This window comes from Lathyrus oleraceus, chromosome 1 (assembly GCF_024323335.1).
Source record: "Lathyrus oleraceus cultivar Zhongwan6 chromosome 1, CAAS_Psat_ZW6_1.0, whole genome shotgun sequence".
In the NCBI taxonomy this organism is placed as follows: Eukaryota; Viridiplantae; Streptophyta; class Magnoliopsida; order Fabales; family Fabaceae; genus Lathyrus; species Lathyrus oleraceus.
In genome coordinates this window covers 40,929,204-40,954,846 of record NC_066579.1, presented here as the reverse complement: position 1 = coordinate 40,954,846, position 25,643 = coordinate 40,929,204, and the positions used below count along the sequence as shown (strand labels likewise).

General features: G+C 34.7%; 1 protein-coding gene across 2 annotated transcripts in view; it reads left to right on the top strand.

Annotated features, from left to right (window-relative positions):
* Positions 1-3,583: 3,583 nt before the first annotated feature.
* The window catches only part of LOC127093078 (nuclear pore complex protein NUP205), a 32,201-nt gene continuing 10,141 nt past the window's right edge, over positions 3,584-25,643 (top strand). The window contains exons 1-31 of one of the 2 annotated variants that reach the window (XM_051032073.1): positions 3,584-3,918; positions 4,017-4,112; positions 5,551-5,625; positions 6,891-6,995; positions 7,090-7,200; positions 7,801-7,960; positions 8,106-8,191; positions 8,603-8,725; positions 8,822-9,049; positions 10,806-10,895; positions 11,703-11,864; positions 12,149-12,265; positions 12,358-12,564; positions 13,676-13,777; positions 13,909-14,049; positions 15,331-15,461; positions 16,237-16,356; positions 16,908-17,031; positions 17,316-17,513; positions 17,806-17,924; positions 18,347-18,509; positions 18,603-18,715; positions 18,794-18,875; positions 21,079-21,165; positions 21,297-21,374; positions 23,010-23,213; positions 23,957-24,049; positions 24,280-24,393; positions 24,894-25,040; positions 25,148-25,203; positions 25,325-25,397. In XM_051032073.1, coding sequence (XP_050888030.1) covers positions 3,778-3,918; positions 4,017-4,112; positions 5,551-5,625; positions 6,891-6,995; positions 7,090-7,200; positions 7,801-7,960; positions 8,106-8,191; positions 8,603-8,725; positions 8,822-9,049; positions 10,806-10,895; positions 11,703-11,864; positions 12,149-12,265; positions 12,358-12,564; positions 13,676-13,777; positions 13,909-14,049; positions 15,331-15,461; positions 16,237-16,356; positions 16,908-17,031; positions 17,316-17,513; positions 17,806-17,924; positions 18,347-18,509; positions 18,603-18,715; positions 18,794-18,875; positions 21,079-21,165; positions 21,297-21,374; positions 23,010-23,213; positions 23,957-24,049; positions 24,280-24,393; positions 24,894-25,040; positions 25,148-25,203; positions 25,325-25,397 — 3,846 coding nt within the window. In that variant the 5' untranslated portion in view covers positions 3,584-3,777. Of the gene's footprint in view, positions 3,919-4,016; positions 4,113-5,550; positions 5,626-6,890; positions 6,996-7,089; positions 7,201-7,800; positions 7,961-8,105; positions 8,192-8,602; positions 8,726-8,821; positions 9,050-10,805; positions 10,896-11,702; positions 11,865-12,148; positions 12,266-12,357; positions 12,565-13,675; positions 13,778-13,908; positions 14,050-15,330; positions 15,462-16,236; positions 16,357-16,907; positions 17,032-17,315; positions 17,514-17,805; positions 17,925-18,346; positions 18,510-18,602; positions 18,716-18,793; positions 18,876-21,078; positions 21,166-21,296; positions 21,375-23,009; positions 23,214-23,956; positions 24,050-24,279; positions 24,394-24,869; positions 25,041-25,147; positions 25,204-25,324; positions 25,398-25,643 lie in introns of both variants that reach the window. The other variant, XM_051032008.1, reaches the window with a different exon arrangement.

Genomic DNA, 25,643 nt, shown 5'->3' with positions numbered 1-25,643 from the left:
CGCCAAAGGCATGAGCGCATAGGTTGCTTTATGTGCCATTTGAATGAGTACCTGCCTTAGATTATTAGGGCACAGATTCCTTGTGAGATTCATTGTGTGCAGGCGCATGTTTTGTATGCAGAGATTATACCAGACACATGCATTATATTATCTTGTCTCTGCATGGATTCTTTGCATTGCATTGTCTTGTCTTTGCAAATGAATTGCATGATCAGTGCAGACAACGTTTACCTTATTTTATTGTATGTGAATAACAGATCAATGCATTCCTCACCATATTTAAAAAGTTACATTTAGTATAAGCACTAAAGTTACATTTAAAAAAATATCTTCCTCACCATATTACATAATCAATGCTCATATCGAAGGTGAAATATTTGAGCATCAATTATTCGGTTTTTGTTTTCGCAACACAGAAGTAAATCAGTTTACAATAAATCTACGATCAAAATTTTCACATATGAAATAAAGAATAGAAGAAATTACAGTGCAGTCCCGTGGGTCAAATCATCTATAAAAATTTGGTGTGGTTTGCAGACAACCAAGTAAAGTTTTATCCGAAGAAGATTCGAGATGATGATGATGTTCATCATATGTTTGTCAATCACGAACAATATGGGTACAACGATATAGAGTTGTATATATTACCACAATAACAACAAGTGTCTCAGTTCATTGATTAGTCACAAGTCTTTTGTGAAACTGATGACGACGAACAAGTTGTGGTGAATGTTGTAGATGAGGAAGAAGAAGAAGCTGAGATTTTGGTTGATTCAATGGTGAACGACGATGAAGAAGAGGAGCCATTACCAGCTAGTCATGTATACTGTCCACCTCAACACATGACAAACTTGAATTTGGATTTCGATGAACCTTCATCAAATATATGGTACAATCCTTATGTGCAAATGCAAGGATCTTTGAAAGAATGAGACACATTTTTCATAAAGAAGATTGTGTAAAAGCCATTAAAAACTTTCACATGGAACTATCAGCTGATTACAAAGTTGATATAACCAATGCATCGAGGTACAAAATTTATTGTCCAAATGAGCACTGCCTTTTCAGGTTGTCAGTTTCGTACTGGAAGAGGAGTGATTCTTGGGAGATTGGATCCATGGGTCGAATTCACACATGCATGCTCACAAACCCAATGCAAGACCATCAGAAACTTAGCTCTCACTTAATATGCGATGAAATTTTGTCTATCATTAGCGACAATCCATCGTTAAAGCGAGTACAATAATCTCGCATATTGTAACACAATACCACTACACTCCATCATATAGGAAGACTTGGATAGCTATGACAAATGCGGTTGAAAAATTCTATGGCAATTGGGATGAGTCTTTCAAACAACTATCAAAATACTTGTTGATTCTTAAACAGTATGCTCCAGGGACTATTGTTAAATTTGAAACGTTACTGACGTATACACCAAACGAGACTTGTGCTATTGGAAATAGAATATCCCACCGCCTCTTTTGGGCATATCAACCATGCATCAAAGGTTTTTCTCTTTGTAAACATATTATTCAAATTGATGGTACATGGTTGTACTGGAAATATAAAGGAACATTACTGATGGCAGTGGCACGAAATGTCAACAAAAACATTTTTCCAATCGCCTTTGCCCTTGTTGAAGGGGAGATTGTCGAGGGATGAAGTTTTTTCCTAAGAAATCTCCGTTTGCACGTTGCACCTCAACCTAACTTATGTTTGATCTCGGACCGACACCCTTCAATCGTCAGTGCATATAAAAACATTACAATGGCTGGCAGGATCCTCTTTCGACGCATGTCTTCTGCATTAGACATATCGCTCAGAATTTTATGTGGGAGATCAAACACAAAACATTGGAGAAGAAGGTTCTCAATGCAGGTTACACATTATCAAAACCGTTTTTCAAACACTACCGCGAAGAAAAAAGATTGTCAAACGCAAATGCAGTATGGTGGATCGACAATATTCCATTGGAGAAGTGGACTAGGGCATACGACAACGGTCAATGTTGAGGCCACATGACAATAAATCTTGTGGAATCAATAAACTCTGTCTTCAAAGGCATCCGAAACATCCCTATAACCGCTTTGGTGCAGACAACATATTTCAGGCTAGGGGCGCTGTTTGAGACCAAACGTTCCAAATGGAGTTCAGTGTTGCAATCTGGGCAGTTGTTCAGTGATGCTTCAATGAAATTCATTAGACACAAAGCTGCCAAAGCAAACACACACGTGGTTACAGTGTTTGACCGTACTAAAGGTTGGTACAATGTTGCTGAGTCCATGGATCACAATGAAGACATGTCGATGGGACAATACAGAGTGGAACTAGATAGAGGTTGGTACGACTGCGGAAAGTTCCAAGCCTTTCGTACGCCCTGCTCCCATGTCATTGTGACATGTTCAAAGGTTCGAAGGGATCCATCATACTTATTATCCGAGGTTTACAAAGTTATAAGCCTATCAAATGTTTACAAAATTAGTTTTTCAGTAGTGGCAAAAGAGGATTACTGGCCAGAATATTAAGGGGACATTGTCTGACATAACGAAGTTACGCGAAGAAAGAAAAATGATCGCCCAAACAACACCCGTATTCGAACCGAAATGGATACGGCGAACAAAATGGTTAGATTATGTAGTTCATGCCGTCAGCCAGGTCACAATCGTACTAACTGTCCTAGTGTTGGAACGAGCACAACAAGATAAATTTACATGTACCTCTTTTGCAATATATAAAAAACAAAATTTATGATAAGTTTGTGAGGAAATACCATCACAAACAAACACAAGACATTCAACACACAAGTAACACATAAACAACAACACAAACAACTAAAACAATTAAAATACCATTACAATAACTAAGCGATTACAACCATCAAAATAATTTTGAACATATTATGCATCATCCTATGAACGTCTCTATCAGTCTTAATATCCACTCATTCACGCACTTCTCCATTTAGGTTGAACGTGGATACAAGCCATTAGATTCTTCTAATCCTTTCACCATCTCCAATTTCTCCATCTAACCAACGATTCAACGTCCGATTAAGACGTTCAAATGAATCTATATTCCAAAGTCGAATCTATATCGGAGATGCGACGACGGAAAAAATTAAATCGATATTTCTCTTGCGAATGTATTCAGACATGATTAAAAATAAAAAAACTTAAAGGAGATTGAAGTAGAATGAAAGAAAATGTGGTTGTAGGATAAAAATTGTGTGAAAAATATGGGTGAAGAGCGAGATATTTATAGAAGAACTTTTAAAATACATGCGCCAAAGGGCTAGACGCCACATATTTGATGCATGCGCCATCAACGTCGACGCCTCCATGCATTACTTATAAAATATGCACAAATGGTGCCGACGCCTCCCCTTCCTTTTAAATGGATGCGCGAATTGATCTGACGCATCTGTTTGGAAATATGGTTATTCCGATAATTTTTTTAAAATATTAATTATTTTAGAAATTAATTTGAAAAATATGATTATTTAAATTTTTTCTCCAAAATTTCATTTATTTAATTTAATTTATCTATTAAAATAAAAAAGAATAATAACAAAGGAGGGGTTTTGTACGTTTGCTCGATAGGGTTTAAGCTCGCATACCTCCACTACTGAGCTGCAAATTTGTTGTTAGTCGCCTAAATTTTCATTTCATTCCCGCCCCAAAATCGAAATAATACCTCATACCCAACGCAGAGAGACTATATTTCACTGTTTTCCTCTGTTGTAACTCGTAGGGTTTCATCTCATCACTGGCACAAATGGTGTCTCCGAAGCAGCTTCTAGCCTCGTTGGAATCAGCGCTTCTCGGTTCCTCGCCACCAACAGCATCGCAACGAGTCGAAGTCTTGCACGCCATTCGCTCTTCTCTTCACTCCTTCCAATCCCTTCTATCCTATCCGGTATCACTTTCATTTTTCTTTACAATTTCACCTAATCGAAGCTCTATTTCCAATCTCATGCTTTTATTTATTTATTTGTTGTTGTTGTTGTTGTTCAGCCTCCAAAGCCCTCTGATCGAAGTCAAGTTCAGTCAAAGTCAGTTAGACTTCAAGATTCTACACTTATCACTCTTGATGACCAGGATGTGCAAATTGTGAGTTTTACGGTTGCACATTTTTTGTTGTTGCATTTTACACTATTTTTTGTGTAGTAGTATAAGCTTAAATAATGTATGCTTTGTTTTAATTTATGAGATTGAGAGACATTGTTTTGATCTTAAGAAATTCAGACTGAAAAAATTAGTCTTAATTATGAAGTTAGGATTGAGAACAAGAAGAAAATGGTAGTGAGACTAGGGCACTGAGTGCTATTTCTAGCTGTGTTTTATGTCTTGTGTATTTTTCCGTCATGAAATTAACCCTCGCAAAAAAATGAATTTACTATAGTAGGAAAGGCTAAGACCAAGCTAATGCAAACAGTAACTTTTTGGAAATGGATTTAAATTTAGCATATGATAATATGAATTGAAACAAGGTTGGATCTGACATCTGTTAGGGTATGTTTGTGAGGTGGTTTTGAGGGTTAAGTCTATGTGTTGACATATTCAGAGATTTAAAAAATTTGATGGAATGAAAAATAAGCCTTCCCCATCATTTTCCTCCCAAACCCAACCTCCAAACATAGTCTTAATGTTTGTGTAATTGAACTTCTCATTATTTTTAAAAGTAATTTCTTTAACCTTTTTCCGAATCTTACATGTATATAATGGTGGAATCGATATAAATTATTAAGGCAAAGCTAGGTTATCAAATGCATCATTTTTTCTACAAGGGCATAGTTCATTTCAAATGTCTCGTCTAGCATGTTGACACTAGGAAATGATTGTTCAAGGACTCAAGCAAAACGGAAAAAAAGTGCTCTTAAGGTCCCATGGGCTATAAGTGCCTGGAGAAACAGGGAAAGAACTAAAAAACAGATCATCCCAAAAGTGAACCGAGATTTCAAATCAAACGAGAAAGTGGTAAACTATAAGAGAATATGCTGAGACACATAAATATGGACAGAAGAAAAAAGGGCCCGTTAGTTCAAATTAGAGATTTTTAAATTCAAATTAGAGATTTTTTACTGTCTGGCTTTGCCAAATTCACTTCTAAACCATGTGCTCGACTAGAGTGCTGTTGCTACGAGGCAAAATCTCTATCAAAGCACACCAAGCGTGCACTACTCTAATAGAGCAGATACCACCTCAATCAGCAGTAAGTGCTGAATACTTCATAAATGCCCAAAGCTAACTACACTCTACATGTTATAGTTATATGACAATCATTTTAATATTTTCTTGTGCTTTGTGTTTTGATATTTCTTTCTCTGCTGAATTGTTAATTTGTTTTTCTTTTATTGTGTCCTAGCATCTTTTGTCTTTAGGATTCATTGGCAAATATTTGCACTTTTATGAATATTATCTTACTACTAATTTATTTATTTTAGTTTACGTATTAGACATGTGTATGCTCATTGTGGTGTGGATTGTAAAGTGCTGTTTCACTTTCATTCCCCTTCCTTTTTCTAATATCTGCTTTTATGAAGCATAGGCACTCAAATTGAGCGATGATCTGCATCTAAATGAAGTAGACTGTGTTCGGTTGCTAGTATCGGCTAATCAGGAGGTAGATTTATGTTGCTCTTTATGTAAACATGTATGCACACATACTCACTAGGGACGAATCCCTGATCGTATGGTTGCAAACATTAACTTCTATATTTTATGTTGATACTTGATTGCATGATATTTCATATACTAAATTTTTATTTATTTATATAATTAACGTGTAATTTGTAAAGAAAATAGTTTTAAAAGGGTTTTCTTAAAAGTAAGAAGTGTCAGATTTTACTAACTGACATGAAAATGATAGGGAATGCAAGTGAGGTTGAGGTGAAGTTTTTAGAAAGAGAAAATATTCTGAACTAAATCTCTGACTGTATTCTAAGTAGATCTAATTCTGCTACAATATGTTTAATATTTGTATGGTTAGAACATATCTCTAGGTAACAATCTGAAGATCTAACAAAAATACATGCTCAACAGAGAGTCCAAACACAACAATACTTAATAGAAACCCAGCCTAGTCTAAATTCCCCCCTCAAATTCAGAATGGGGGAATCAATATAAATTAAAAGCTATTAAGTGGTGTAAGCATGTCTTGATTTAAACACACAGAAATACACACAACACGGTGCTATAAAGCTCTTGCCAAGGTAAGGTGGTAAGGGTATGACCTATTGCCGTTCTTCTGTAGGCACCCATATCTTACCTCTGCTTGAGGCTGATTCCGTAATTTGAATCTGTGATCTCTTTTTCAAATGTCAACAACTTCTACTTTGAGCCATGTTTTTTTGGAGACACACAACCAACATAAAATTACTTTTCCTAAGGGTTTGTTTGGGAGTTTGGAGGGGAACGGAGGGGAGGACTTTGAAAAAAGGGAATGATTGAGTGGAAAGAATTGAAGGATTTTGTTCGGGAGGGTTTTGGAGGGTTTGTTTTTATTCATATAAAAAAAAACCCTAAATTGGGGGAACTCAAAATTTGTATTGAAGAAGGGTTTTGGAGGGCTTGCATAAATTTTCCAAATATATTTTGTTATTATAGTATTCTGAAAATTAAAAATATAGTAATGATAAACACTCTTTTATCATTCTATACAAAACCGTTCTTCCAAAAACTGTCAAATATTTTCCTATATTTTTTTAAAAAAATGTTTTCGGAAGCCTTCCCCTCCCTTCCAAACTCCCAAACAAAGCCTAAGTGATATTTATAACTTAAGCAGCATACAATTGTATAATATAATCCATTAACAGATTATACCAAGAAGGGTATTGTCAACACACAAATATTTATCTATTAAGTTATTTATTGATGCTTTGTTTGTAGTGGGGTTTAATGAGTAGGGAACCGCTGGAAATTCTACGGCTTGCAGCAGGACTCTGGTATACAGAAAGAAGATATCTGATAACATCTCTCCATCTTTTGTTGAGGGTATATTTTTTGCTATCTCAGCTGTTAAGTTCATTTAGGCAATGATTTGGTTCTCTAGTTTTTGGTTAATATCTATATGTTGTTTTCCATATAGGCTGTGGTGCTTGATCAGGGACTTGAAGATGATATTTTGGTTGACATACAAAAATATCTAGAGGATGTTATCAATTCTGGACTTAGACAGCGGTTAATATCTCTTATCAAGGTCTGCATTGTGATATAGATGATTTTTTTTAACCTTCCTGATTAAATTCTAAATTAGGATGTAGTTTCAATTCAACTAGAATTATTTGTCATTTATAGAATTTTGATTTTGGGAATTCCGGGTATTTTTGACCAACAATTTATTGACGTCTCAATATTTGTGTGCAATTAATGTAAATATGTCATTTGTTTAGAAATAACAAATCAAGTCAATCCCTAATTTTTTTCAATCTCAATCAATTATCCTGCCAGTATTATCAGTATAGTTGTTTTTCTTTTGTTGCATTTGGTCGCTTATACAAATTAATGCACCTGATTCACAATCTTTGGTTGGTTTGCCCTAATACAATATGAACATATTATATTTCTTTCTGAGTAATATGTTTAAATCATCACAATCTTAGATCCTGGAAGTACTAATTTAGTGTTGCTACTGAAATACATGGTTTATTGCTATTTGATCTTCACAATTGACGTCAGTGTAGCATGTGGGTAGGGTTCTCTCTTCCTTCCCCGTATATTATTTAGCGGAAGGACTTATCATATTGCACTTTCACTTTGTAACTAACTTTTTTCTGAGAAATTTCTTTTCTGGATGTAGGAACTCAATAGAGAAGAGCCTTCTGGTGTGGGAGGTCCTCAGTGTGAGCGCTATGTTATTGATTCAAGAGGTTCTCTTGTGGAGCGGCAGGCAGTGGTCTCTAGAGAAAGACTTATTTTGGGACATTGCCTCGTCCTTTCTGTTCTGATTGTTCGAATAAGTATGCATAACAGTCTTTCATGTCGATTGTTTTCTGATAGCTATGTGATTGCTGATGTACTACTTGGTCTACTGTTGTAATCTGTCATCTATTATGCTTTCTGAATATTTTGATTGATCTCATAAGTGAAATATGTTGTTTTCAGATCCTAAGGATGTAAAAGATTTATTCTCTGTTTTGAAGGATAGTGCTTCTGAAGTTAGTCAGAGCAATACTGCCATAAAACATCAGGTTCTTATGCATACTCTTTTGCTGGATTTTTCAGTACTTGTTTTGTTTTCAGTCAAGCATTACAGATTTGTTTTTCAAAACTTCATAAGCATTAAAACAATCAAACATTTTCATGTGTACCTTTTATGCCTAATGAAGTGAACTTTTTTACACGTTGGAATCATTATGATGGACTTAGTATTGGTCTTTGGTGTTAACATGTCATGTCATTTCATCAAAGCATTACCTTAGGAGAAATATTTAAGTAGAGGCATACACTCTTGCAGTTAAACTTAAACATGAACCCGCTCTGTGACTGTTATCCCAACTCTTGGAATCCATTCAATCCGAACTAGATTTATTGGCTTATGTATTCTGCTCGTAAAATTTGTGTTGCTTGCTCACAATTTTCACACTCACATGCTTTTGCAGATTACCTTTAGCCTTCTATTTGCTCTTGTGATTGCATTTGTTTCAGATGGTTTGGGTACAGTGCCTGACAAAGCATCTGTCCTTTCTTCTAATACATCCTTCAGACATGAATTTCATGAACTTGTAAGATGAAAGATAATTACTGTTTTCTGTGTACTCGTAGTTTATCAAATATATGGTATCAATTTGGAATATTGTTGACTTCCTTTCATGCTTCAGGTAATGGCTACTGGAAATGATCCAATTGTTGAGGGATTTACTGGTGGCATAAAGCTTGCTTGGGTGGTACATTTGATGTTAATACAAGATGGTGTTGCAACAAGGGAAACTATTTCAAGTGCTTCTTCAAATGAAATGGGTTACCTTAGTCAATGCTTAGAAGTCATTTTTTCAAATAATGTCTTTCAGTTTTTACTGGAGAAAGTTCTTCGCACTGCTGCCTTTCAGGTTCATTTGCCAAGTTACATTTTTCTCTGTTTCTTTTTAACAAAAGCAATTCATTCGAAAAGCGGATTTTATTGAGATCCTCCCTGAAGTAAAAGGAAAAACAAATCAGCAAATGGAGCTGTGTATTCCCTTTGAATATCTGTTCATTGAGTATGAAACATGCTTGAGTGTCGGTTTGCTCTAACTTCCGAAAGACTTGCACTATCATTGATAATTAGAAAATAGAACACAAAAGGCATTTTCTTCAGTAACATGTGTATTGGGTGAACTACATATAATTTAAGAAAAAATGTCAAGTCTTTCTGTCTCATTTACTCAAGTTAGCACTTAATATGTTCTTAATATAAACCAATTTAAATTATTTTATTGTAATCATTTGTTATTTTTTTTTCTTGTAATTTCGTCAATGTATTTGTTTTAACCCTGAAGTAGGTACATAGTTTTTTAGATCATTCTTGTACCGCTTTCATGCTTCACTAATTAATTTATGCTTTGGAAATTAGATGCTCCTTTACTTTCTGATTATACCTAGTATCAAATTTTTATAATTTTTTTATGTAAAACTTTGATACTGATATTTTTTAGAATTTGGGCTTTAGCCTAACTCAACTCTGTAAGATGTGGATTGCCCAAGCCTTTTAAGTACTATATAGGCCATATCTCTAGGCATCGTGGGACTAAACATGCCAACTTACACCTGTCACAATGAAGGTGCTGGAGGATGTGATGGAGAGGCAGCTCAAAGTTTCCGCAATTAAGGTGGTTAGAGGCAGATTGCAAATTTGCAATTAAAGCAGCTTTCCAACATCCCCTAATGCACAAGTCACTTGGAGCTTGTACTGAGCGGGTGCCCCCAAAACAGAGCAAGGATAGATTTTGATACAATATTAATTTTGGGATTAGGGCATAACTCAATACCACGTAAATGCTTATAAGCCGATGATTGTCCAAGCAGTTTAAACACTACTTAGGCCATATATTTAGGTGGTGCAGGACTAACACCCCCCCTCACACCAAACACAATGGAAGTGCTGTAGGCTAGGCTGCAATGAAGCCAATGATTGTCCAAGCAGTTTAAAAACTACTTAGGCCATATATTTAGGTGGTGCAGGACTAACACACCCCCTCACACCAAACACAATGAAAGTGCTGTAGGTTAGGCTGCAATGAAGGTAGCCCAAAGTTGCCGCATTAAAGGCGCACCTAGTGGTGAGGACCATAATCAAGGTGAATTACCAACATCCCCTTACATGCTCAGGCCTATGCACATGGAGCACGGACGATCCGTGTGGCCCCGCTCTGCAATTAGGATGAACTCTGATATCAATTTAGATATTGGGCTTAGAGCCTAAAGCAACCCACAAAACCAACTTGTGAAAGTGAGAACTGCCCAATCTTATAAACTTGTAAGCACTAATCCGTCTATATTTCTAGATGACGCTAGAGTCATGCTACCCCCCCCCAGCTTTAGTCAAGATCATGATCCTAACAACATGTGAGACTAATGTATATTCAAATCCCCACTTTGAAAAGTTGTATTTGATGGGATGATTTTAAGTTTTTCATTGCTTTCACTTTTACTCGATAAAACAATTGATATTTTAGAGTAATATTTTCAAAATAGTTTTTTATTTTTGTCATCTAGATTTACATGTGCAATATCAGTTCTAGGAGATTTATTGTAATTTTGTTCTATTATTTTTAGTGTAGCTTTTCATGATTATACTTCATAGCTGTATTGTTGCTTACCTTACAGACTGAAGATGAAGATATGATCTATATGTACAATGCTTATTTGCACAGGTTGATTGTGTGCTTCTTGTCTAACCCTCTAGCTAGAGACAAGGTCGGTTAATTTTTTCATCACCTAAATATTGAACAAGCTGATTTGGTTTTAATGCATGCCTTTAGTTAGCATTTGGTTTAGGTTGCTAAATTAATATTTTAAATTACTGCATTTAGCTTCTTTTCTCTTTTATTATATAGCTGGCATTTCTCCAAGTTACTGAATGAGATTATATGATGGGAGGTTTATGTTCTATTTCTTAATTCCATATTTTTGTTGCTTGGTTCTCTGTATCTTTATATGTTGGCTGAAATTCAGTTGTTTTTTTGTTTTGCTGAATATACATACAATGGAATGGCAAATAGGGTCTATTTTTCTAAACTTCTTTTTAGGTTTAGAACGCAATGGTAACACTTTTTGTACTTTATATTGTTTTGTTTTTAGTTAGGATTAGGATTTTAGGATAAGCTGATAAGGGTGATATTTCGTAACTTTTCTTGGAAATTATATGGTTGCTGGATATCTAATGCTACTGTTAGCTCTTTTTTGTCTGTCTTCGATGCATTGGCCACCAAATGTTTGATTCTGGTTTTTAATTTTTAAAAAGACATGCGTTATTTTTCTCTTAAGGCACTTGATATCTTCAATGCGAATTATTGTAATTTGTAAAATGTTCATTTCTTTTACTATTGTAAAATTCAGTTTTCTCAGTTATGCTGGTTCTATTTCAAAAATTACAAATATTTATTCCAAAATCATTTTGGCTGTTAATTATTGCAGAGGTTTTATCATTTCTAACATGGAATATATCATTAGATATCAAAATGTTTTGTCCTCTACCTCTGTTTATGTATGTACTTTTTGCAGATAAAAGAATCCAAAGAGAAGGTTATGAGTGTGCTTAGTCCGTACCGAGTTGCCGGATCACATGATTTTGCACAGGGCAGTAGCTCAATTTCTCAACAAGGCACTGAAACAGGCCCTTTACAATTTAATTCAATCTTGGACTTTGTGAGCGAAATTTATCTGGTCAGTTCGACAAAATGCAAAAAGAATACATGCAATCTTTATAGTCTTATTTGAGCAATGAATATAGACTATATTAACATTCAAATGGTTGGATCCTTGTGTCAAATATTAACTCTTATTCTATATATTTGCCATTTTATGAAAAACTATGTCAAAAGCTATATGGTTGATGATTTTTCCTGTGCCTTATATTTTCAATTATTTAAATTGCATTGAAACAATTTGCTTAGCTTTCAAGGCTTTTGTTTGCAATCATGACCTTTACTTATGTCATAAGTTATCAGAAAGAACCAGAGCTTTTGTTGGGAAATGATGTGCTGTGGACATTTGTAACTTTTGCTGGAGAGGACCATACAAATTTTCAAACGCTCGTGGCTTTCTTGAATATGCTGAGCACATTGGTAAGGAAGTCTCCAATCATCTTAAATTTGATACCGAAATATTGCTCTGTAGTCATTTTTAGATCTTGGATTTTTGGGACACTCCCTTTCAGGCTTCTAGTCAAGAAGGTGCTTCAAAGGTTCACGAGTTGCTGCAAGGTAAAGCATTCCGCTCGATTGGCTGGAGCACTTTGTTTGAATGCTTAACAATTTATGATGAGAAATTCAAACACTCCCTTCAAACTGCTGGAGCAATGTTGCCTGAAATTCAAGAGGGGGATGCAAAAGCACTTGTGGCATATTTAAATGTTCTGAAGAAGGTTTTACCTTGACATATTTTATCATTTCTGCTTTTTAATAGATTGCTGTTATATCACAACTATGCTTACACTGGTCTTTGCTAAAATAAAATGTGATTCATAATCTGTAAAGGCGTTAAATAAAGAATTTTGGTCTACCAAACTCACAATTTAGTTCTTGATTTAAGTTGAGTCATGCTTTAATTATTCAATCTTGTTTGATGTCATTCCTTTGTCATATCTGATTGGCAATGCCATGAAGCAAGTTTGATTAATTCAAGGTACAAATCCATAGTTTGAATTGGGTACTAATTTGAGTTGTGAAATAGGTACATTTTGAAGGTCCTAAATGAAATTTAACTCAATTTTTTTTTTGGGTCTGGTGCTGTCTCTGCCACTCTGGAGTCGCTCTTTGTTTTACAACCAGGGTTATAGCAAAACAAAAAGGAAATTAAAGCAATGATTAATGGACATCATTTCTCAATGTTAAAATAGTGTATAATGAGAAGTGTATGTGATAGGCTGGTTTGCAGTAATCTAACTTAATAGTTTGCAGTAATCTAACTTAATATGAAGTATTCCATTTGGGAGATTGAGTATTTAATCCTGGTAGCATTGTCTTGATATTCATGCTGAGTTTTGATCTTGGACCTAATTGGTCAATCTTTCTAATGTATAATCATGAGATTTGTATTCCTTTGAAATTACATGCCAGGCTGTGTTATTCTCTGCCTGATTTACCAGGTTAAGTTGTCAGACAGATCCCAAATGTTGGGCTAATTATGAATTGCCTAGAGGAATAGTCTTCTGAGTGTAACTAGTTATTTAACCCCAAACTTATTGTGGCCTAAACTGTAATAGTTCTCTTTTACATCACTCATTCTAAAAATTGGCTCATTATTGGATTTTTAATCCTAGTGTTTAGTTTGACTAAGATGAATTGAAGTATAAGAAATTTTTTCGGTTAAAATAGTTTGTTTGCTTGTTGTAGTATATTACTGGCTAGAAATTTTTAGTTTAACCTATTTTATGCAGAGTCTAATTTTACATGGTTGTTTTGAGACTCAGCATTTTTGTTTTGATCAGATTGAAGGGAACAATGCATTTTACTGTGTGTTTCTTGTTTATACAGGTTGTGGAAAATGGGAACCCTATAGAAAGGAAAAACTGGTTTCCGGACATTGAACCACTGTTTAAACTCCTTAGTTATGAAAATGTACCCCCTTATCTTAAGGTATGATGGCTGTATCAACATGCTCTTATTGAGAAGAAGAATTATAATATGATTCTTGATTTTGTTGAGAGCTGGAATTCCAATTGAAATGTTAATGTTCTTTTTAAACATGGCGTGTTATGTTAATGCAGGGTGCACTAAGGAATGCAATATCCACATTTATTCAAGTCTCTCCAGAGTTGAAGGATAGCATTTGGACCTTTCTTGAGCAATATGATCTGCCAGTAGTGGTTGGGCCCGAAGCTCAGAGCAGTCCGTCAATGGGTACCCAGGTTATTTTATTTGTCATTATAAATAAGTCATGTCTTTTCATATAAATTATTTCCATCAAAACTGTCAAGAATCAACTCTTCAGGAGTCTTGAGCTGTTAAGATGCAAGCCCAGGAATGATTTATACTTCATATGTCTATTGCTACCCCTCATATGAAAGGCTTGGACTTGAATTATTGACTAGCTAAATACATACTACAAAACATAAATTTTGGTGAATCATACTTTTATCATGTAATTGAACTCCTCTTGAGTACTTGCAAGTCAAGAATAGGCTCTCCTTTAAGTTTAGGTTGTTGGGTTCCAACAAATAGATAGCTTAGAGTTTGTTTAGATATGCTAATTTGTATAAAATGTATATATTTATTAGGAGTATGGGTAAAACCCAAGCATTTAACTTGCCACCCTCACAATTAAATCTGGCACCCCCATATATTTTCATAATTCCCAAATTGTCCATGAATAAACTTGAGTCAAAAGTGCGAACAAAATTTCCGGTACAAATTTTTTATCGGGTTTTTTGAAAAGTGCTGTAGTTTACTGGAAATTTCAAAAAGTGTGGTACTTCCGGAAATTTCCGGTAGTGTAAATTTTTTTCCCCTCAGGTTTCGAATTTTTTTTTCTTTCAAAATTTCCAATTAAAATTTTTTTTTTCTGGTATTTCAATTTTTTTCCAGAAATCATTGATTTTTTACCGGAAATTTCTTGTGTTTTTCCAAAAATTCTGGTAAATGCAATAGAAGATTAGAAAAAAATTTAGTAAGGGCGTAAAATAATAGCAGTCACAATGCGGGGGTGTCAAATTTAATTGAGGGTGTGACAAGTTAAATGCTCGTAAAACCCCTTGTAGGTGAGATTAAATTCTCTTACCTTCCCTCAGTTATATTTCTGTAATGAGTTGATTATTATTTAAACCAACTATATACCGCAATGACTGTAACAGAATTATCAAGTTCAGATATTATAACAAAATAAATATATATATATATATATATATATATATATATATATATATATATACACACACACACACAACAACAACAACGTATAGAAATTAAACTTGTACTGATATGGGTAACTGGTCAAAACTTTTAAGAAAGGAAACAGTTTCTATGAAAGAAAAAGGAGGATGTAAAAGTGTTTAAATGATAGCGTAAAAGAAAGTTAAATCACTTACTCTTTTATACACACACATTTACTCTTTTCTTTCTTCTGCTTCCCGTCTTTGCAATCATGTACATTCCCTTTCTCTCAATTCTAAGTGAACTTGTAAATATGACAGGTTTATGATATGCAGTTTGAATTAAATGAAATTGAGGCAAGAAGAGAGCAATATCCTTCAACTATATCTTTCCTTAATTTGATAAATGCTCTTATTGCGGAAGAAAGAGATTTGACTGATAGAGGGCAAAGGTTCTGTATCTCTTGTCTTTGTTGGAATTTCATTTATTTTTGACTTAAATATGTAGTTCCGTGGGTTTTTGTTTTTAATCCCTATCAGATTTTTTTATCATTGTTTTTATTCATCTATCAAAATGGAAGCTTTTAGTGCTCTATGTCAATTGAGCATAGGTAAGCGACAGCATGCTAATGGTGAGCCACACCATGGCTTCTATTTGATATAAACAGGCTGCTGTCAGAATATTGTCATGTAGCATTTAATGGCATGTCATATTGCACCTGAAGCATGTCATTTTCTACTCCTTGCCATTGGTGCCCAGGCCTATGACAAGGTTGCACAGAGGAGATGGAAACAGAAAGAGGCAAAACATGCACATGACACATTAAAAAATTTAAGTGAGTAACACAGCTAAAACATGAAAACTTACCCGGTCACATTAAAAAATTCAATTGAGTAACACAGCAAAAGTATGAATATATATATATATATATATATATATGTATATATATATGTATATATATATATATATTAAGAAAAACAGTTTCAGTTAAGAATTTAATAATTATTATTTTAGATCAGATTTATGTCATTGGACCAAGCCCATTTAAAACTAACGCTAATAGAGCTTATTTAAGTCTAGGATTGAATGTAGTCCCTTTAAGATAATGAGTCCAGTACAATGAAAAAAATTGATAGGGACTAAACAAATACTCACCTAGATATTGAGGTCTTTATTTTTTGTTATATGCAGCCTAATATCTAATATAATTGTTTATTATTTTCCAGATTTATTGGTATCTTCAGGTTCATCTATGATCATGTTTTTGGGCCATATCCTCAAAGAGCATATGCAGATCCATGCGAAAAATGGCAGTTGGTTGGTGCTTGCCTTAAACATTTTCGCATGTGAGTGGTTCTGTTTCTGTGATTTAAGAAATAACCAATTTTACAACTCTGTTGTGTATGATGATGTTTTTTTTTAGAATGATAGATTGTTATATTTTTGCAATGAGAGGGCTAACATGATTTTCTATTTAATAAATTGATTGGCGCATGTCTTTTGTATGCAATGTTGTGTTCGGAAAAGTAAGAAGGAGGCAGGAAAGAATGTTGATGTGGCAGCTAGATTGAGAGGGATTTATCGTTGGTCTTGTTTTATATTATATTGGGATGTGAAGGCAATAGAGGGGGAATCTTAAGAAGTCAGTTATGGTTGTTGTGGATGGAGAACAATAGTTCAATATAGGAGCCTAGCTATGTGGCTGTACGAGTATCATTTTACTGTAGTTTCTCCATTTCAAATATAATACATCATTATTTCCTTTTTCTATTGTTAAGTTCTCGCATTGTTATTTTTATGTGATGCGTTCAGGTTTGTATCAGTTAACAAGTTTTTATACGAGCTGTTGATCAGATTATATGAATAGAATGTTATTGCACGTAACTTAAATGTGCAGGATACTAGCTATGTATGATGTTAAGGAAGAAGACTATGAGGGTGTAGTTGACCAGTCTCGAATTTCTACAACAAAAGAATCATCACCACTTCAGAGTCAACTTCCTGTTTTAGAGTTGCTGAAGGTATGTTTGTGTTTAATATTCTTGTTATATAAATATGTTAGCTTGTGTTTGTTGATTTGGTATTTCTAAGCTGCATGTTATAATAGATCTTATGGCATTGTAAGCTTTATGGATCAGTCCTTATGCAATTATGTTTAAGGCTTAATAGCCACTATAAGTGAAACAAATTCATCATGTTATTATGAGTTTTATTGCTTACAATATCATGTTTCCTAGAATTGCTGGTTAAATTATTTTGATGAATTGTATTATAGGATCTGATTGTTATTGTTTACCCGCTTCAGGATTTCATGAGTGGAAAGACTGTCTTCCGGAACATCATGAGTATTCTTTTGCCAGGGGTGAATTCCATCATTGCTGAACGCAGTAGTCAAATACATGGGCAGTATTTAGAGAATGCTGTGCAGCTTTCTTTGGAAATTTTAATACTTGTCCTTGACAAAGATTTACTTCTTTCTGATTATTGGCGTCCGTTGTACCAGGTATCTGTTTCAGTTTCCTGAACGACTAGTCAACATATTTTTATTCGTTATATATATTTTAACTTGCTTATTTTGTTATCTTGTTATTGATCTGTTAGTGAGCTATCAATTGCCTTTAAATGATTTTAGCATACTTTTGGGCCAGGGGTCTGTGGGAGTAATAGACTAATTGTATTGCTCTAAAGTTATGACTTCTGAGTATAGTACAGCATCATGGTTTAACTATATTGTATTATTTAGCATTGAATCACTACTTAACTGTGGTTATGTCTTTATTGATTATTTGCTGCAGCCATTGGATATTATACTCTCGCATGATCACAATCAAATAGTGGCTCTGTTAGAGTATGTCAGATATGATTTTCAGCCAAAAGTTCAGCAATCTTCTATCAAAATCATGGGCATTTTAAGGTATTCAATACCTTTACATTTACCTTTCTCAATTTAACAATATCATTCAGAGTCAGCAATTGATATTGTTAAGAAATGTGGTTGGGCCTAACTCAACCCTACAAAACCGGTTGATAGAGTGAGGACTGCCCCCACTTATAAACATATGTTCAAATCATATATTATCCGATGTGGGACTTTTAACACACCCTCTCACGCTCAGGACTAGACGGTGGGTGGCCCGTTAATGGAAACCATAGTAGGTGGTCCACCGGATCTTAAACGAGGCTCTGATACCATGTTAAGAAATGTGGTTGGGCCTAACTCAACCCTATAAAACCGATTGATAGAGTGAGGACTGTCCTTACTTATAAACACATGTTCAAACCATATATTATCCGATGTGGGACTCTTAACAAATATATTTTACTTTGCGGGTGCAGCTCTCGTATGGTTGGGCTTGTTCAGCTATTGCTAAAATCTAATGCCTCAAACAGCTTGATAGAAGATTATGCAGCCTGCCTTGAGGCACGGTCAGAAGAATCTCAGAATGTTGAAAATAATAATAATAATAACAATGATGATCCGGGCATTCTTATTCTGCAAGTTCGTCTTCACTCCTTGCATTTGTTTGTTTTCTGTCTTTCCTTTTTTTCATCTTAAAATGCTGTTTATATCTACCTTTTCTACATGTTGCAGCTTCTAATTGACAACATCAGCAGGCCAGCTCCAAATATCACTCACTTACTACTTAAATTTGATCTAGATACACCTGTAGAGCGGACAATTTTACAGCCTAAATTTTATTACAGGTATTGTCTACTGTCTGTTTCTATTTTAATATCTTGATTCTAGTAAATATAACTGGGATCTTAAAATGTTATCTGCAGTTGCATGAAGGTTATTCTTGATATTCTGGAGAAGCTTTTGAAGCCTGATGTAAATGCATTACTTCATGAATTTAGTTTTCAGGTCAGCTGTAGTTGATCTGTTGGGTAACATATCTAAAGTAGTTGTTAAATTTCAGAGAATTCATAACTAAGTTTTATTTGGAATATTCTGTTTTTCATTGATTTCATTGGGAATCACCACTGTATTTAGGAATCTAATCCTGGGCATAGTGCACAGGTTAGGAGAAACAGAATCTAGATCATTCCTCTAACTAACTCTAATCCTGTGCCGCAGTGCACAAGTTAGATCTAACAGAATCTAGAACCTTCCTAGAATTGACTGTAATCCTGTGCACTATACACAGGTTTGGTCTAACAATACAGCTGGCAGCGCAACAATTAATCAATTGTTGCTGATATACTCTAATACACCCCTCAAACTCAAGGTGGGTTACTTGATGAAAAGTCAGCCACATTGAGTTTGGGACGCATATCAAGAATCTTGACTGTGGAAACTGGCTTGACGAGGAGATCATCCCACTGGTCAGTGTCAGGAATATGCTTCACAGTGAGTTGCTTTGCCAAAACCTTTCTCGAACAAAGAAGAGGTCAATCTTCTTAGGTTTACTTCAGCTGGACTGCATGAAGAATGGGATTGTGAGCCAGAAGTACAGCTGACTGATTGTGTCACTAAATCACAGGGGAAGAAAATAGAACACACAACTCTTTTAGAATAGTTTGAGCCCATAGAATGTCAGCAGTTGCTTGAGCAAGGCTTTTGTATTCAGCCTCAATCTTTGACCTTTCAACCACAGACTGCTTTCTTGACCACCAAGAGATCATATTAGGTCCAAAGAATATGGAAGACCCTGATGTGGACCTCTTATCATCAGGGTCTGCTGCCCAATCCGTATCACAAAACACTTGTAGTGAGAGAAGTTTGTGGGTGGGTGCAATGGTAGGATTTGAGACCAAAGGTAATAGTGCGCTTCAAGTGCCTTAGGATTCTTTTGACAGATAATCTGTGAGGTTCAAGGGGATTTGACATTGACTGACACGCTTTGTTGAGAGTATAGGATGTCTCTCAAGACCAGTGATTGTAGCATATGTAGAGCTTGTACTACTGATCTGTGAAGGGAAGGATCCTGAAAGGTGGAGGAACCAACTTTGGAGAGTTTGCAAGTAGAACCGTTGTGTGAGTAAAAGAGTGTGATTAGAGAGATGCTTTACTTCAATGCCTAGAAAGGGAAGGGTCATCCACACAAACTACCCAAATTTGTATATAATAGGTGAAGAGGGAAGGGTCACACTTGTTTGAAACCCTAAATTAACAAGAGTTTGGACCAAGCAACCAAACCATTGTTTTGGTGCCTATTTGAGGCCATACAGTGCGATATAAACTTCTTCCTCAAGGAGCCTGTTGAGGAAGGCATTGTTGACAACTAGTTGTTTAAGAGGCCACTTATAGGAGAGAGCAAGATTCAACATAAGCCTTATGATGATGGGTTTGACCACAGGAGGGAAAGTTTCATTGAAATAAAACCCTTGGACTTGATGAAACCCTTGGGCAACCAGGAAAGCTTTAAACTTTGTTAATGGTGCCATCTGAGTTTTCTTTGATTCTATAAACCCACTTGCATCCAATAGACTTTTTATTTGGAGGCAGGAAAACAAAGACCATGTTTGGTTATTTGAACGGCATCAAATTCTTCTTTCATTGCAACATGTCACTTAGGGTCAAGCAAAGCTTGCTTACCATTCTTTGGTTCAATATGTGTTAGGAAGAGTATAGGGTGGACACAAGGTAGAACAATGCAAGATCTGGCTCAAGTTTTCATATGGTGAGTGTTGGCAGACCTGGTTGTTTGTGTTAGTAGGTTGAGAGGAGTTGGCGTCAGGTTGACTTCTAGCAGTGGATGCAGGAGAAATGGGATCAAGTTGGCTGGATTCAGTTACCATAGGAGAAGATGATGGATTAGCATTTGGTATAGGATTAGATAGAGAGGAAGAGAGCTGTCTTTCGTACTGGAGGATGACTTTAACTTATCTGTAGAGGATGAGAAGAGAATAGTGTATGGAATTCTAGACTCGTTAAAAAGAACATCTTTAGAGATAACCAGACAACCATTAGGTGATAGGCACTTGTACCCTTTGTGAGAGGTAGACTACCCTAGGAATAAACACATCAGATCTGAAATCAAATTTATGATTGAATTTTGTATTTCGTATTTTTCCATGCATTTGCACTGGTTTCTAAAACGAATACAACTTTTTGTTTGATGCAGCTTTTTTATGAGTTGTGCACTGATCCATTTACATCTGTTCCTACAATGGATCTGTTGTCAAATAAAAGGTTTCGATTCTTTGTTAAGGTAAACAAGCTTCAACAATTTTGTGCATAATTTTGAGTTGTGCACTGATCCATTTACATATGTTGTTTATGGTTGGTGTTAATTATCCTGTAGATATTTGTCTGTAACTTTTCCCTTGCTACATAATGCAGCACCTTGACACAATTGGCATTGCCCAGCTTCCTAAACGTAATAATAACCAGCCGCTTCGTATCAGTTCCCTTCATCAGGTATTTTTCTCCTACATCTTTGATACCCTTGCACTCTATAAACCAATACCCTATTTGAAGTTGCTGTTAAATTTAAGTAAACCTGTTAATATTCCTAGATTGTATAAATTTCTAGATTACTCCCTCTGTGCCGATTTATAAGCAAAAGTCACTAATTTTTCTGGTTACAAATCATAAACAAAAACCATCAACTTTATTTCAGTTAACCATTTTATTCTAAAAAATGTACCTTTTCCAAGGTAAAATTAAATGCAAAATGCATTTAATTTGATTTATCTCTCATTTTTTCCATAAACAACAATCAATCAATCAAAATTATTTTTACATCTTCCCATAAAACGTATTTTAAAAAAGACACAAATTTAAACTTTCTTACTAAGTGTGAAATATTAGATTTTTGCTTATAAATTGGTACGAAGGGAGTATTTTTCCTAGATTAGTGCTAACCAATTAAGCATTAATTGAATTTATTGTTACACCATTATAATTACAAGTTGTGTGATTTGAGTTAGATATCTGTAGCTAACATTCTCCCTTAACAAATTAACCACTAACATTTGTCTAAAATAAATACTTCTTGGAGGAGATAGAGGTGGGATATTTGATACTGAATTGGCAAGATCTCCCACTTATATTTTGAATTCTCACCTTCAAACATGAGCAGCTGGGGATCTTCTTAGGGATAGAGAGTAGTCATGGCCGCCCCAAAATCTTCTTTTTAATAGGTTGATTAGGTATATATTCTCTATGCTCTTGAATCCAAGCAAGAAAAAACCCCTCTAGAAAGTGCGTTAAGTGCATTTAAGTCATGAGTAAAAAGCACACTCTTTCCAGTTTCACCCTTAGTTTTTGCTTTGGAAGATCAGAAATGAATTAAATTTAGGGGTAAATTTGGAATAGTGACAATAAATGTAATAATTGTAGTAGAGTGTTGTTTATATTTGAGACCATTGGATTTTGCTGTTGTTGCTAATATATGAGATCAAAGGGAGTTTTATGTGTATGTGTATAATTTGTTTTGCTTATAAACTTGAAGTGTATACACTATCTAGTGGTGCAGTGGCATTTAAATTTTTTGTAAATCCTAGCTCATTGGTTTGAAACCAATGGGACCTTTTCTTTTGTATTTCTATTGTAATTTGTTTCACATCTCATAAAAATGTTAGAGACAGGATTCTAACACCGATACATAGTAAATCTTAAGCTAACATAAACACCACACCCACAAATGATTTATAATATACAACAGAAAATGTGTAATATATATTTTATTCGTTCTTGGCCGCCTCCATTAATTTAGTCATGCTATTCCACTGAATATGAACCGTTTGGGCTTTTGAAATGTAGATATTGCATAGGTCCACAATGAATTCCAAGTGTTGTAATTCAACTTTTATTAGAATAATTGGAGTGGCAATATTGAACATTAGATCAATTGGCAAAGAAGACTTTAATGCCTATCATGAACCAACTAGCCTAAACACTCAAGCTATTAGACAAAGGCACATGAATTATTTTATTGTATTTTCTTAACTCATGAATGATTTTATATTGTATTTCAAAGTATTATTAACTTCATATATTATTGTTGGGTTTGACATGGGTGTTTTTGTTTCTTTGCTTCCCCTTTCTCAGAGAGCGTGGCTATTAAAACTTTTAGCAGTTGAGCTACATGCTGGTGATATTGGTAGCTCCAATCATAGAGACGCTTGTCAGACAATCCTTTCTAACCTTTTTGGACAAGGTACCACTGGAATTGATGGAGACCAGGCCTTATATCCATTTTCACTGCCAGATGATTCTGGAAATGCTGATTTTAGAAATGTTAGTAAGAGTAAGGTAGGTACTGACAGTCGTTAATTGCTTCCTGGTTCCTTTGCAATTGTGGTCTTCTTAGTTTTTACACATGCATATATAATTGAAGAAAATAATTAAATGTAAAGATAAATTGGAGGCACATTTGTATTTTGCTCATCTTCTAGTTTTTTCTCATTACTCAAATAAAAGGAAATAACATTTTCTTATTTTATATTCACTCAATTTTTTCTCATATTCTATCTCTAAATTTAAGGGTCAGAAATATGAAAAATCAAAGTTCAAAGCAAAAATAATTTAAATCAATCCGATTTCCCTTAAGTCTTGACATATTTAACAACAAAAAATTATTTATTATCAAATAACAACAATTTATATGATATACTACATTATATTGAAATATTTGTTTGCTGCCATAATATTTAAATTGAAATTTGCACATCTTGGTGGAGCCAACTTTGTGTGGACTTATTGAACAAATCCAAGGGTTGGCACCATGGTGTATGCTTTTTATATACGACATAGTAGGAATTATTGAACACATCCAAGAGTTGGCACCATTATAGATTACAGAATAGTAGTTGAAGATTCTGAGAAAAAAATAAATGGGGAAACTAGGAAGTGGAGATAAGATATGGAAGCATCAATTTTCATACCAGTAACACAGAGTTCATTGAATTTGAGTTACGTAGGAGGTGCATAATTATAGTATGCAAGTGATTGTATCCTCTTAATCAGTTTTTCAATTTTATTTCCTTTAAACTCAGGTATTGGAATTGCTTGAAATCATCCAGTTTAGATGTCCAGATCCTACTAATAAGCCGTCAAGTACTATGGCTGGTATGAAGTATGACTTGCTGGTGAGATGCTAACCTTGTAACTCGTCTTGTGTGTGTGTGTACACACACACACACACACACACATATATATATATATATATATATATTCTTCATATTTCTCTTTAACCTTTTGCTTTTATGTTAAGCAAATTGGTATATTACTAGTGATGGAAAGCGATTTCTGGGCACTATTTTAGTCATCTATCACTTTTATCATTTTTTTTTCTTGCTTTTGGTTGGATGTGTTTTAGGCAGAAGACATACTGGAAAATCCAGCAAATTCTGGAAAGGGTGGTGTCTACTATTATTCTGAGAGAGGTGACCGACTGATTGACCTTGCTTCCTTCCATGACAAACTTTGGCAGGTCAGTTCACTTACTAGTATTGATGATTCAGTATTCTCTACTACTGGAATTCTAGTTTTACAGTAGAATAACATTAGGAACACACTCTGTTAGAATATGGTAATCACAAAGAAGAGAGAAGAGAGAGAGTTAGTTAGAAACTGAATTGTGTAATTGTTATTGAATTCAGTTTTCTGTTACACATATTTATAGTGGAAGCCCTAACAGAATTCCTAACAGAATTCTTACTTAATGGGGGAAGGGGAGAGAATTGGGCCAAGCCCAATTCTCATGACAAAGGGATCCAGTCCATAATCCTAATACACTCTAACACACTTTTCAACACCCTCTTTGATTGGTTAGAATTCACAGTCCCACCCAATTTAAATGGGACCCATATGATTTTTAACCAATAAAAGAGTGTTGCTAGCAGTCCTTTACATTATTAATTTCCTTTTTGAGTTAATATATTTATAATTTTTAAACTTTTGTTTCAGAAATTTAATTCTGCATATCTTCAGGGGAGTAATCTTGGCAATGAAGTTGAGCTAAATGATGTAAGAGAGACAATTCAACAGTTGCTGAGATGGGGATGGAAATACAATAAAAATCTTGAGGAGCAAGCTTCACAACTGCATATGTTGTCTGCCTGGTCTCAGATTGTTGAGGTGCAATTCTTTCTTTCAATCTACTGATTCTCTCTCTCTTTTTTTTTTGTTGACAAAACACTTGTGTTTTATGACTTGAATTCTCTAAACTGTGTTGATTTTGAAAGGTGTCTGCATCTAGAAGATTAGCAATGCTTGAAGATCGATCTGAAATTCTCTTTCAGTGAGTTACTGTACTGCCTTAGTGAAAATAAAATGAGTTACAACTTGTCTCATGTCTCTTCTGTTTTTTTTTTTTTTGTGTGTGTTTGTTGTAACTGTTACATAATTCATGGCATGTTCAGGATCCTTGACTCCTCTCTCACTGCATCTGCTTCTCCAGACTGTTCACTGAGGATGGCATTCATATTATCCCAGGTAAATATTTAAATATATGATTTATCATGTGGCAATATTGATGAAGTCTTCAAGTATCTTTTGTTCTATTCCATTGTAGAACTCAAGGATCTGGGTTTTGCTAAATCCCAAAATTAAAGGGATATTAGTTATGAACTTTTAACTATTTGAAGAATGTTTGTTTCCTTTATTATTTTTGGGTAATGATCTCATTGTTAACCAAAGATTAGGTGTTTATTCCTTTTTTATTTCTCATTTCTCTGCTAT